Source organism: Acomys russatus, chromosome 22 (assembly GCF_903995435.1).
Source record: "Acomys russatus chromosome 22, mAcoRus1.1, whole genome shotgun sequence".
Lineage (NCBI taxonomy): Eukaryota > Metazoa > Chordata > Mammalia > Rodentia > Muridae > Acomys > Acomys russatus.
In genome coordinates, this window is record NC_067158.1 from 59,500,169 (window position 1) to 59,515,272 (window position 15,104).

At 37.8% G+C, this 15,104-nt stretch overlaps 1 protein-coding gene across 1 annotated transcript in view; it reads left to right on the forward strand.

Moving 5' to 3' along the window:
• Positions 1-15,104, forward strand: part of Gabrb1 (gamma-aminobutyric acid type A receptor subunit beta1) — a 444,703-nt gene that overhangs the window by 161,724 nt on the left and 267,875 nt on the right. The window contains exon 4 of the mRNA XM_051165291.1: positions 9,629-9,849. Coding sequence (XP_051021248.1) covers positions 9,629-9,849 — 221 coding nt within the window. The remainder of the gene's footprint in view (positions 1-9,628; positions 9,850-15,104) is intronic.

Here is a 15,104-nt window from a genome sequence, read left to right on the forward strand (position 1 = left end):
GGGAGAAATGGGAGGGAGGGAAGAATGGGAGGAAACAGGGGAAGGGCTAACAATTGAGATGTAATATGAATAAATTAATAAAAAAATTTAATGGAAATGAATATTTGTAGTTTCTACAGTACATACTAGGTTAAACTGCTAAGCCTCTGCAGTTGTATCACCTCTGAGTTCCAGATGGAGTCTTATGTAGCTCACAGGATTGGAACTGAATTGTGTATTTAGCTGTCATTGTCACTGTCACAAGCGTTGCTATGTGTTGGTTATGGCTTCCTTATCTGAATCTCATTTGGAATAGGGATAGCACCATTACCACACACAAAAACAGATTTACCATTGTTAAATTTTATTTTTTAATATTTTTATTATTTTTTCCTTTTTATATATACATTTATATTATTAGATGTGTATACAATAAACTACCTTAGGCAAGAAGAAGAACCATGAAACAATCAGGAATCATTATTTTTTTCAACTAAGTTCAAATTTATTTTTTCTTTTTTTAAAATTTTTATTAATTTATTCTTGTTACATCTCAATGGTTATCCCATCCCATTCTTCCCTCCCTCCCATTTTCCCCTTATTTCCCTCCCCTATGACTGTTCCTGAGGGGAATTTCCTGCCCCCTGTATTATAATCATAGTGTTTTGGCTATTTGTATTTGGCAACCTTGAAGAAAACATCTTTGCTATCTGGGTGAGTTGTAAATTCTTAATGTAAACCAATATATATCATATCTCATCTTTATCAACGTAAAACATCTATTTAGACCTAAAAATATTCAAGAATATGCACTTTGTAAAGAATGGTAATGAAGAATGCATATATTGTAAAGGTATTTTTTAATTTTTTTTATTAATTTATTCTTGTTACATCTCAATGTTTATCCCATCCCTTGTATCCTCCCATTCCTCCCCCCCCCATTTTCCCATTATTCCCCTCCCCTATGACTGTTCCTGAGGGGGATTACCTCCCCCTGTATATTCTCATAGGGTATCAAGTCTCTTCTTGGCAACCTGCTGTCTTTCCTCTGAGTGCCACCAGGTCTCCCCCTCCAGGGGACATGGTCAAATGTGAGGCACCAGAGTACGTGAGAAAGTCATATCCCACTCTCCACTCAACTATGGAGAATATTCTGACCATTGGCTAGATCCGGGAAGGGGTTTAAAGTTTACCTCCTGTATTGTCCTTGGCTGGTGCCTTAGTTTGAGTGGACCCCTGGGCCCAAATCTGCCTATCATATTGTTCTACTTGTAGGTTTCTAGGACCCTCTGTATCCTTTTATTTTGCTATTCTCCCATGTGTCTCTCATTTAGAGTCCCAATAGGATGCCCTCCCCCCTGTCCCACGAAAGCCTTCATTTACCTGTAAAGGTATTTTTTAAAAATATAGCTAAGACATAAGCACAATTAATATATATTAATAGTTAAAATAGTACTCAAAATGTGGAAGGGAGGATTATAAATTAACTGTACATCTGGAAGATGCAAAGTAAATAACTTGTGTATGGTGTTTTCTTACAGATAGAGAAACTACTCACTTAAGTGGGATATTCCATTACAATCAAGTCTTTTTTAATATACTTTATTAATTTATTCGTATTACATCTCAATTGTTATTCCATCCCTTGTATCCTCCCATTTTTCCCTCCCTCCCATTTTCCCCTTACTCCCCTCCTCTATGACTGTGACTGAGGAGGATTTCCTTCCCCTGTATATTCTCATAGGGTATTAAGTCTCTTCTTGATAGTCTGCTATCCTTCCTCTGAGTGCCACCAGGCCCCCCCATCCAGGGGATGTAGTCAAATATGGGGCACCAGAGTTCATGTGAAAGTCAGTCCCCACTCTCCACTCAAGTGTGGAGAATGTCCTGTCCATTGGCTAGATCTGGGTAGGTGTTCAAAGTTTACTGCACATTTTGTTCTTTGCTGGTGCCATAGTTTGAGCAGGACCCCCGGGCCCAGATCCACCTTTCATAATGTTCTTCTTGTAGGTTTCTAGGACCCTCTGGATCTTTCTATTTCCCCATTCTCCCTTGCTTCTCTCACCTAGAATCTCAATAGGAAGTCTTCCCCTCTGTCCCAGTTTCCTGGTGAGTGAAGACTTTCATGGGACATGCCCCTTGCACTAGTATGCAGATATAAGTGAGTATATACCATTTGAGTCTTTCTGCTCCTGGGTTAACTCACTCATTATGATCATTTCTAGTTCAATCCATTTGTCCACAAATTTTGGGAATTCCTTGTTTTTAATAGCTGAGTAGTATTCCATAGTGTAAATGTACCACAGTTCCTTTATCCATTCTTGTACTGAGGGACACTTCGGCTGTTTCCATGTTCTGGCTATTATGAATAAGGCTGCTATGAACATGGTTGAGCAAATTTTCTTGTTGTGTGCTGGAGCATCTTCTGGGTATATTCCAAGGAGTGGAATAGCTGGGTCTTGAGGAAGCCCTATTCCCAGTTTTCTGAGATAGCTCCAGATAGATTTCCAAAGTGGCTGTACTAGTTTGTGTACCCACCAGCAATAAAAGAGTGTTCCTCTCTCTCTACATCCTCACCAGCATGTGGTGTTGCTTGAGTTTTTGGTCTTAGCCATTCTGATGGGTGGAAGATGGAATCTCAGAGTTGTTTTGATTTGCATTTCCCTGATAACTAAGGACATTGAGCATTTCTTTAGGCGATACAGAGAATACAATCAAGTCTTTTGTGGTTCATTTTTATTATTATTTAGATTGGCTTATCAGACAATCACTGAAGTTATTTTTATGGGACACATGTGATGGATTTATCTCTTTTCCCACATACTGTTGTAAAGTGTGCTGATTGTTGCCAGTTGCTCTCCAGATGACCTTTCTAGGTAGTTTTCTTTTTTCTTCAAAGGGAATTGCTTTGATAAGAAGTATGTGTGCCTACTCCTTCCGGTCTCCTTCAGCTAGGAAGCCACACTGATCCCAAACATGTTGTCTTTAATTGAAAGTCATTTAACATCTGTGGGTCTCAGATTGCTCACAGTATTTCCATTTTTTAATTCGATTAGTTGCAATGAGAGTAATTTGATGTTTCATTTGCCTACTCTTATATGCAGTTTATATATATATATATAATAAATAGTAGTTATATACATTTCATAAATTGTAGATATATCTGAAGTATATATATTCACATATATATGAAATTCTGACCTGGTCAGCATCATTATTTCGTTATTTTTTCCTAATGTAACCCACGGAGAGTAACATTACATTAAATATGAATCAATGAGATAATAAGCAGAAGATATAGTGAAGCTGTCCAAATTGCAGAACTAGAAAGAAGTAGTAAACCATTTTACTTCTACTCATTCATTGTCTAATAAGCCATGAACTCAGCCTTTCAATGTTGTTTGCTTCTCTTATTATAGCCTGGTTTTATATAATCCTAATTATGTGGTATGACCTTTGAACTCAGCCTTGCTGAGCTTGTGTCATAGATGTTTGCTCAGTAATAAATTTCTTAGAGAAGACTACAGTATGTCCATATCTTTTGAGTCAGGCATAAGCTTTTTATGTACATGTGAAACAAATGCTCTTCTTTAGCTATCTAATCTCCATTCTTGAAGCTGAGAAGAATAGAGCCAAGAGTTTGTCCATGTTTCACCAGATGGAACTGTAGATAAGATAATCCCCATCCACACAAGCTTTAGATGGGATATACTCCATCATGCTAGGAGCTGCAAATAGTCTACTGTCCACCAGATGGACTGAGGGTAGGACACTCTCCATCAGCAGGACTATAGGTAGGCTACTCTCTAGCAGCACTGTGGACAAGATACTTTCCATCACCAGGAGCTGTAGAAAAGATGCTCTCCATTTTGTTGGGTGCTATAGGTAGGATACTCTACATCAGCTGGTGCTTTAGATAAGATATTCTCCATCATGCTAGAAGCTGCAAAAATGGGAGGCAATCATGTAGGACTTCACTATTACCAACCTGTCAGAAAAAGTAAACCTAGCCTCGGAAAGGACTGATCTCACAGTTCTATTAATCTGAAATGAATGTTTTATAGAGAACAGGGATTTGTATTTAGGACCTCTTATAGCATGTATTAAATAGATGAAGAAAATAATGCAAGCAAGAGCATGGGTTTTTTCTCAAATGCAGATTTTTATTTTAGAAGTTTGAAGGGGGAAAGTTTTTATGAAATCCTTTTGGTTCTAATATTATTAGATGGTAAAGCAGGATATCGTCTCTAGTACCACTGGCTGAAACATATGCTGCTGACAAACACAAGGAATCAGTTACTTTCACATTCCCAGGTCTCTGAAAAATCCTCTTAGTACCTTCAAGTAATGGGGATATCTTGGCATAGCAAAATAGGAAGCTACAAGCCATCTTATATTAGGATTCTTTAGCAGAAAGTTTTGAACCGTATGTTAAAAGCTCAGATATTTCTGTAACAATGATGCAAAAATTTGGAACATTTCATGGTGCTAAAACAAAAGTTATTTCATTGAAGACAGGGTTTCTCAATCTTGACAAGGTGCCAGAGTTTTGCAACTATGAACACTTTGAAACAGCTAAGTCTTTGTGGTAGGAGCTTGACGTGCATGGCAGTATGTGCATAGATGTCAATCAATCCTCACAAATGCTAGTACCACCACCCAGTTGTCACAGCCAGACCTCGCTTCAGATGTTGTCAGAGATATTTTAAAAGGCAAAATCCTCATGACTTTAAAACCACAGATCTAAATTTAAATGTGTGTGTCTTTCCCAGAAAGGAAAAAAAGTCTTTTATTTAATATAATATCTTCCATGAACCATCATTGACTGTTACTGATTTGATATGCTCACCCTTTCAATGAATCAAATTTTCTTATGCCTGAATGAGCTTGACCAATTTCATTAGCAATCTCACACCCATTAATCCCATTAATTTACTCAGTGTCCGAGAATCCCCTTTGGTCCATAGTCTCTATCAACATCACATTTCCCCTAAGGAGTAGCTTGCATACTTCAGGAAGCCAGATAAATGATTGTAATAATGCCAGATTCATACCTAAGAGTAGAGTTCTTTCAGTGTTCTTGGCCAAAAGCAAGAATTTCTTCCTGAAATGTCAAAAACCTTTAAATCACTTTTATTTTTCTCTCTCTTTTTCTTTTTTTTTTAATTTTTATTAATTTATTCTTGTTACATCTCAATTGTTATCCCATCACTTGTATCCTCCCATTCTTCCCTCCCTCCCGCTTTCCCCCTACTCCCCTCCCCTATGACTGTGACTGAGGGGGACCTCCTCCCCCTGCCTATGCTCATAGGATATCAAGTCTCTTCTTGGTAACCTGCTGTCCTTCCTCTGAGTGCCTCCAGGGGACATGGTCAAGTATGAGGCACCAGAGATACTCTGGTTTCTCTTCAGATCGTATAAATCTTTTGCCTTTTCTCTCTCTTTTTCAAAAGATTTTTTATCTTTGTGAATTTCACATCATGCACCCCATTCCCACTCATCTCCCTCTCCCCTCCAACCTGCCTTCCACCTCTACAACCTCCTCTCCTCCCCTCCAACCCGCCTTCCACCTTTACAACCTCCTCTCCTCCCCTCCAACCCGCCTTCCACCTTTACAACCTCCTCTCCTCCCCTCCAACCTGCCTTCCACCTCTACAACCTCCTCTCCTCCCCTCCAACCCGCCTTCCACCTTTACAACCTCCTCTCCTCCCCTCCAACCCGCCTTCCACCTCTACAACCTCCTCTCCTCCCCTCCGACCCGCCTTCCACCTTTACAACCTCCTCTCCTCCCCTCCAACCTGCCTTCCACCTCTACAACCTCCTCTCCTCCCCTCCAACCCACCTTCCACCTTTACAACCTCCCCTCCAACAGAGAAAAAAAAATATTATAGTGGAAACTGTAGCGTCTCACAGTGTGTTCCACAGTATACTCTTCTCTTTTTTTCTTTTCAATATGGAAAATATTTTACTAATACAGATAAAGTATAAGCTCTTTCAATTATTTTATGTAGATAAAGATACTTGCTGTTATGTTTAAGACATAGTTAACATTCTTATATACTTGTATTATACATCTACATATCAAATTAAATATATACTAAGAAGTATTCATCTATGCTAAATGTAAACATAATGTCCTCTATTTTTATTTCCAAAAGAAATTCAGAATGTTCCAAAATTACAATAAAAGTCTATAAAAGCATATCAGTAGTCCATTTGATTTCATCTACACTAAAGAAACATTATAGCTTCACCATAACAGTAGAAGAAATAGTATTAGCACTAAATATCTTGTTAATGTAATAACCAACTTTTTAGAATTACAGAGGTGCCAAGGAGGTAGAGTTCTGGCAAGATGCCCTGGGTTTGATCTTCAGCACTTCCAGGGCTTTAGTGGTAGACGCAGGAGAATCAGAAGTTCAGGGTCTTCCTGAACATACTCTGGTGCCTCACATTTGACCATGTCCCCTGGAGGGGGAGGCTGGTGGCACTCAGAGGAAGGACAGCAGGTTACCGAGAAGAGACTTGATACCCTATGAGCATATAGAGGGGGAGGTAATCCCCCTCAGGAACAGTCATAGGGGAGGGGAATAATGGGAAAATGGGGGGAGGGAAGAATGGGAGGACACAAGGGATGGGATAACAATTGAGATGTAACAAGAATAAATTAATAATAAAAATTAAAAAAAAAAAAAGAATAAGACTCTAAGACTTGCTTACAGATGAAATTTATGTGAGGCTTAAACATATTGTATTTATCTCCTGCATGAAAAATTATCTTCCTAATAAATGTTAACTCCAGAAAAATATCTATATATTTCAGCAGGATCTCTTGCAGCATACACAGTATACTCTTCTGTTCATACTTCTTTACTTGCAAATGTTTATTGCAATGATTAGTTGGACTGGTATGAGGCCTCGGCTACTCTATCACCACTGGAACCTCACTAGATTTCCTCTTAAATACCCTGTTGTTGCCTTGTGTCATGGCGTTCCTGTAGTTTTGGAACTGTTAGGCCGGCCTCTTCCTCCAGCAGTTCACTGATAGGTTACATGCTGAGGTGGGCCAATGCAAAGCCCTAGGTCTGGGCGTGAGAGGTATCTTAACTGGTCATTCCACTGGCTCTCCCATTCTTATACCTTTGAGGCCAGCTCACCTGCAACCATACCCCCTCCCCACACCAAACCAGGGACATCTCCACCCTGCTGCTTAGGCAAGGTGCAAGACCCACTTTCTGGAGTGATGCAGCCAGTGAGGGACATGGCAAGTTGTCTTATTCTCATGACCCCAGGGCAAGTTCTACCACCTGTCATAGGTGGCAAGGGACAATGGAAAGGAGGAGGATGTCTCTCCCTTGCCCGTGCTGCCACATGGCAGACAAGTTGAGGGGCCAGCTCTCCCATGCTCAAACCCGCAGGCTGGCTCACCCAGAAACCTTCCATCAGGGTCAGCTCTTACTGTGCTGCCCCGGAGAGGTGCAGGTCCTGCTCTCCCAAGTGCTGCAGCAGGTGAGGGGAAAGGCCAGCTCTCCTGGATTATTTCTTAATACAAGTTGGGACTGTCATTGCTCTAATTTAGTACCATGTTGTAATTTTCATTCAATATTGAAAACCGACTTATTTATGCACTAGCAAAGCTCTCACTAAATGCCTATATTTCTTTATTTCTTCCCTTACAATAAAACATCCTCTAAAGACAGAAGGGTAAAGAAAACAAACACTCATACACATGAACACATGTACACATACAGTCTCACAAATACACACACATACACCTCCATAAGTGTTACTCATTTATATTATTTTATTTTTACACTAATTTATTCTTTCAACTCTCTGTTGTTTACTTATCACAAGGTACATTTTAATTTCAACATTCATTATTAATGTATTGACAGATATTATATATATTTATCATGTCTAACATGATGTGTTTTAAATGTATGTATTTTAAAGATAAACTGAGTAATTAACATGGGCATTACTTCAAATACTTATACTTTCTTGGTGAGAACATTTGAAATATATATTATCAATTTTCAAGATTATGCCTTTTTACACTCTAAGATCAAATCCCAAAATCTTACTTATTGAAAAGATTTATTGGAGTCAGAACACTGTATATGTGTGATGGGTGAGTTCATCTACATATAAAGGTAAGTTACTGTGTCAGACTGTTCAAAGGTTGTGTGTGTGGTTAGAATTGAAGAGTCCTTTGGACAAGGAAACATGCCTTTGAATTAGTGCCAGATGGCTTCTGAGTAAATTGTGACAGTGTCCCTGAATATATAAAGGTGCTGAAATTGGTTATCTGGGGTTGGCATTGTCTTATGATTTAGTAATTTTCAAAAATGCAAAATTATATGCTGGGGGATCTACACAGGATGACTAGATATGAACATCATCACTCAAGTCAGTGACCCTCCATTTTGCTACCAATGCCAGTGCAGACAGGTAGTGCAGTAGGTTCTTATTGGTTGATCATTGGTAAAGTATTCAGTCACTGATTTTTATTATGTTAGAATTTACACCTTAAGAACATCATGATTCTACTGGTAGAAACTGATTTTCTTATAATAGTCAGTTACACTTTGTGCTATTAAAGTTCCTTAAAATGAGACAATACCTAAAGCACTATGGTAACAATCACCATCCCTCTCCTACAGGGTACTAAATGTACTAAGACCAGATATGTCGGCACTTATTGTCAGAGTAAAGTGTAGCTGGTGTCCTCATTGTAAGCTTTTACAGAGTATAGGAAAGTATGCTATTAAGTGTAAATCCAACCCTGAGCTCAAATCCATTCTTTACATGGAGTAGTGATAACATAAGAAAGAAACTTGATCATCAGTCTTCAGGCTATATAATCATCTTCACCTACATATGAATTATAACAGGTTTTCAGGAAACAGACAAATTGTAAGTCATTATAAATAACTATAGACAGGCAACTGGTAATATTTAAGAGTTAAGTAGAACACCAGTCATTGGAAAGGCTTTGCAATTTGAAAACATTCTCTCTTCAAAAGCACCCACTCTAAGTTAATACAGAACTAATGCTCCACTCTGAAATAAAAGTATGATATCTAGGGGTGAATATGTTTGTTGGGTGTCTTTCAAGGTTTTCCATGTTTACTTCTCGTGGTATTATTGTCATAAAAGGTTAACCTTAAAATCAAGTTACATATATTTGCTCTATCTTAATGAACTGCACTACCCCAGGACTTTTAACATATATGTTGCTGTGTTCTTGGAGGTATAAATTTCAGTGTAGTCATATGCATCTCTTTGCATACATGGGATGGAACTCTAGGCATCCACAATACCACATCACAGGTTCTTTTTATAAAATTAAATTTTCATTTCTTATTGGTGCTTATGTATATGATGCTGTGTCAGGGAGCATGTTGCTATGGCACACATGTGTAGGTGAAAGGATAACTTTATGGAATTGATTATCTTCTTCCACCTTTACACGAGTTCTAGGAGATGAACTTAGCCTTCAAGGTTTGTGCTCCAAGCATTTTTTACCCTCTGAGCCTTTTTGATGAGCCAGTGTGCCTGGATTCTCAACAAGTTCCCTGAAATTATGATGATTGTAAAATACCTTTTTGAGTTTTTCTTGTTGTTTTTTTTTTTTTTTTACAGGATTATACACTCACCATGTACTTCCAACAGTCGTGGAAGGACAAAAGGCTTTCATACTCGGGAATCCCACTAAATCTGACCCTTGACAACAGGGTAGCTGACCAACTCTGGGTACCAGACACCTACTTTCTCAATGACAAGAAATCATTTGTGCATGGGGTCACAGTGAAAAACCGAATGATCAGGCTGCATCCTGATGGAACTGTTCTCTATGGACTACGGTAAATACTTTCCAATTGCCTTGTTTTATGTCACTGTTTTATATCCTGCTCTTACAAGTGAACAGAAGAGAGAGAAGCAAGATGATTGGCTAATATACATAGTTAATGTTAATATCTTTTGCTAGAAAAAACTTGGGATCTTTTTTACCTCAGCGTAGATAACTTTGCCCATCAAGTATAAGTCAGTTTTTTTTTCTTGACTATCAAATAATAAAGTAGTAAAATTTGTCATTACAAATAGATTTAAAGCCATATCATTTTTAGTCAATTTCTTGATTATCACAGAGTCAATTGAGTGGAACTGGAATGGACTTTGAGTGTTGTATCTTCTTAATTCAGAAAGAAAAATATGATTTCTGAAATATTGGAGATGTGTGGGCAACATTGAGAAAATCATAGTATTCTTATTTACTTCACATTTTTATATTTTTGCCTCTATATTGAGGTCTATACTATAATTCAAAATATGCTATTTGCGACATTTTGCAGGAGCTAGTGGTGAGGGTTCAATTTTCTCTTAGACTTCTCTAGTTTATTTGGGTATCTTTTGTTGAAAATAAATTTTCATCTTTGGATTGTGCTAATAACACTGATCAAATACACAGGGTTTTTTTAAAATACATTCAGCTGTGTCCCACTGTTCTATTCATTTATCCTTACACAGAGTCACCCTCTTTTAATTCAGGTGGCTCTAAACGAAGTCATGAAAGTAAAGTGTGTCTGGCCTTTAATCTCATATTTATATTTCAAGTTGTTTGAGATTTAACGTTCTTCACATGGTCCTATAACTTTTAGAATGGATCTTTCCCATCAATCACAATAAAGGTCTACTATAGAGAAGTGCTGGATCGATTAAGTAATATGGGAAGAATCAACATAAAATTTATGTAGATTTCCAACTCATGAATATTATATATCTTCATTTCTTTAGGCTATCTCTAATTTATGTCAGCTGCTTTCTATACCATGCTGTGTTGCTGTGTTTATGGCTCAAGTAAGAAGATAATTTATCTTTGACTTAGATCAGCAATGTTTTATAGCATAATGGGTTTTTCATTTAATTTTATTTCACTAATTCATAAAGACGTTATAAACATTTATAGAAGTCTACTATTACTCTTTATGTAACTGAAGTCTTAAATTAAAATTTTAAGCTATATTTCAAAGTTTACTTCTACTTTTATGAAAAATGTAACTAAATTGTGACTCACTTGAAGCTTTGGCATTGTCTTGGTAAGCCCTTTGTGAAGCAAAGGAAACAAACAGAGTTTTTTTTTTGTTTTGTTTTGTTTTTTTTTTTTTCACCAATGTTTTGCTGGAGAACAAAGTCTAGCTATGTATTTGGTGAAAATGAAGGTCAAAGTCACAGTTTAGAGTTTCACTTCAGACATTTTAGGAGTTAGTGTTAGCTTCTAACATTGGGAATTGCATCAAGAAAGATAACACTGGAGAATTATGAGGTTGAACACACATTGTTCTGCAACTTGAAATGCTGTTCTCTGGACATAGCATGACTATTGCATACGTGTATTAATTGCAGACATGATCAAGGCAGATGAGAATTCAACATGCAGTAGAGAAAGGGTCTCTAGACTTCACCCCAACTGAAAATTACTCATAGCTGATCGCTTCTGAAGGAAGGAAAGTGAATTTTCTTTGGAAATATAACCAATGCCTCAGTAGATGATACCACATCCATATAAATATATATGAAACTTTAACGGAGGACATGAAGCTGGAAGGCGTGTGAGTGGTCGATATTATAAAGATTAATTATATAAATGTATTAAATTTTTAAGTAAAAATACAAATGAAGAGAAAATTGACACGCAAAAGCCTAGAGGATTTGTCTATGGCCACCAAGAAGCAATGGCAGAATTAGGACTAAAATTCAAGTATATTACCTCTCAAATGTTTTTATCAATTCTAATCCCGTTCAAATATACTTAATAGCAAATATCTCCTTTCAAGTTCTACCTCACTGCTTTCTTCTCTTCAGATATAAGCCATGCCTCTTTCGCTTTTAGCATGTGAACAGTGGCCATCCAAAGAGAAACAATTATGTATTCACTACATGAATTCCAATCTCTTTATGGAACTCTCTTTATCTTTAAGGTACTCATATTCATCCTGATATATGTCCTCACTTCTTTTGTGCTCTTCCTTCTTCTCTTGTGGTTTGATTTTTCTTCTTTTCTAGGAAGCTGTTATCATCCTAGAGACCAAAAGTGTAACCGAGACTGTGTGACATCTGAAGCAAGAGGGCAAAGGTTGGGCTTGATTGTCACAACTTTCTGATTGCTTGACCCCGAAAAATATGCAAATATGATGAGCCCAAGTGTTCTCATCTGTAGTGAGGGTTTAATATTCCCCAACTCATCATTGAGAAATTTTAATAAAATAATTAATATGAGGTTGAGTCCATAGTATGTCCTCAGACATCTTCTCTGCCTTCTGCTTCCTTGCGTTTGGGAAACTTGCCTTCTTAGGTTGACCCTCTGGCTCCTGTGGCCACTAATGATTAGAACAAAAATACAGTTGTCCAGTTAAGAAAGCACTCACTGCATTCTCTGTAGGTGTGTCTATGTGCTATTCTGACCCTGAGACTAGTTTCCTAGGAGGCTTGAGGCTTCTCGCTGTGGCAGAGCAAGCAGCAAAGGGTATGAAGAACCAAGAGACTTACAGCTTAAACATCCCCGCTTCCCTGTCAGCCATTTCCACTCCTCCAGCTTCTATCTAATTTCCTCCATTATCTATGAAGTCCTGGTCACTTTAATTCCTCTGACATAACATTTTCAAGTTGCAAAAATGAAAATCTGTCTGTTTCTCATAAAAACCTTCCATAGAAAAGCAATCATTTATCATTTTTAAGCAGGAAAAGCAGAAAGCCCTGATCATTCAACATATGTTTTGGCCTCTTTAGGAGGGTAAAGTACTTATTTTAGACATAAGTAATTGAGAGAATGATACTGATGGCTTTATCCATTTTCATAAGTCCAGTTAATAGTCACTGTGAATGGGCCCATATATTAACAAGTAATTTCAGTAAGGATAGGATTTATGTACCAAGGCCCCTGTAGCCAGATATTCCATAATCATAAAGCAACATTCTTAAATTAAATCAAATTGTCTGTATTCAAATTTAATATGAGGTGCTATTTTTAAGTTATATGAAATTACAAGATTTTAAAAGCTATTCCAATTCAGATTTTACACCCAAAGTGCAATATCTTATCCTGTATGGGATCTAACAGAATGGCACCAGATATAGGAGAGTACTGAGTAAAGAGGCTGCAGTGCAGCCAGTTTCTAACACACTAATCCTCATGCCCTATGCTCCTGCGTGACCTATGCTATGACAAAATGACTTATTCTAAGGAGTAACCCTGCCACCACTATTTTATTTTTAAAGTAGGAGTTGATGTTTTAGTCTATTACCATGAACTCTAAAAGTTGGCAAAATCATTCATTTTCTTAGCAAGTCCCTCAATGTTTTATTTCAAGTCCTTAAAATCCTTTCTTTGCATTTCTTTCTCAGAGTTTCCTCTTCTCTCTGGGCTAATCTTTTAGCAATAGCATCTAATCTTATTTCACAGTCTTCAGACACAGCACCCTGTTCTGCTTAAATCATTAGACTCTTCCCTTTATTGATTCCTTCGCCTTGGTTTCCTCGTCTTCATCACTATTCACTCTGCAGTCCTCATCAGCAAGAGCGCTACTCATGCTGCGTCCTAAGGAAGTATGGCCATGGTCACTAAAGCCATTTCGCCCTCTCTCTTTGCTTTCACTGAATGACTTAATGGTGACTGGGCCTGGCCTGAGGGCTTATCTTGTGTCTCTAATGTGTGCTGTAGTGGTTGTTCCAGGTTTGCTCTGCTCACTGAACAAGTATCTGAAACGCCCAAATGAGCAAGTCTCAGGGAAGGACTTGCAGCTGGGTACCCAGTGCCTGAGTCTGAAGGCCCTGCTTCTCTGCATGACTCACTTCTGATTTTGTGTCCTTTGTTTTTCTTCCAAATCAGGACACCCTTTTGTTCCAGGTGACAATGAAAGCACCAGCATCCTAGTAAGTCAGCACAAAATGCAAGACACCTTCATCCCTGAGACCTAATCTGTTGCTTGGAACCCTCATTTCCACTTAGAATTTCTTCCATCTAAATGTATAGCTTCACTCACTACCTGTCACTCCTTGGTCAATTTCCTTGCTCAATTTTTCTACTCATTAGTTATTGTCATCTTATTCTCCATACAAAACATGATAGAAGCCCCCATGCCAAAACAGTAGCTTCAAAGCCAACATAAAATTGATTTTAATTCTCTAACTCGAATCCAATAATCTCTAGTTATTTCTCTAAATATCTCCAAAAAAACTTCAAATTCAACTGTGCACTGAATATTGAAAAAAGTGTCTCCTGGAAGTTATAATATAGTGGGATAGCACTGTCCAAATTACTGCAACTCTACTGCCTTATTGAAAGGCGCTCCTTCTCTGCCTAAAAGGAGGGCTGCCTCAATCCTTTCCTTTGTGCAAATGGACACCATCTCCTTATCTTTACATAGTCTTACTGTGTGTGTCTGTGTCCAAGTTCTCCCCCTTCATAAAGGCACCACTCCTCCCTCATGATAATTTCTTCCCATTTTATTTCTCTGTCTTGAAATCCTCTCTCAAATTTCTTCCATGAAGATGACTACTGTTATTTTCAGGCCATAAGATGCACCCAGTTTAAAAAAAAAAAAAAAACAATAAAAACAGCAATGGGACCATAAGGCACATTCTAATTCCCATACGCACACACTTTTGACGGGAAAAAAAGTGCAATCTTATGGTCCAAAAAATACAGTACATTCTCTGTAACCCACAGGAAAACTCTTATTGCGTACCCTGTCACAATGTAATCTCACCAAGACCCCTGGGTTTGCAACCCTTTTATGACACTTTAATTTTTGGTGTCTTGAAGTCGATTAAACTTTCTATGTGAACCAGATTGTGTTATTGTTGAAAATATAAACTTCATTTCCCCAACCTCTTTCAAACTAAATGATTGTCCAGTAAATGTTTGTAAATGTAACTTTAATACGTGCAGAATGTACTTACCTGACTCAGTTGTAAGCTGCAGTGGTTATTTTATCTAAATGATGGCTTTTAAGCAAAGAGTAATTATTGCTATTAGTGACCATGTATTCCATCTCTTACACAAACACCATCCAGATGGTCGCACACACTAGCTCTCTCCAAGGCTTAGACATGTGGGGGC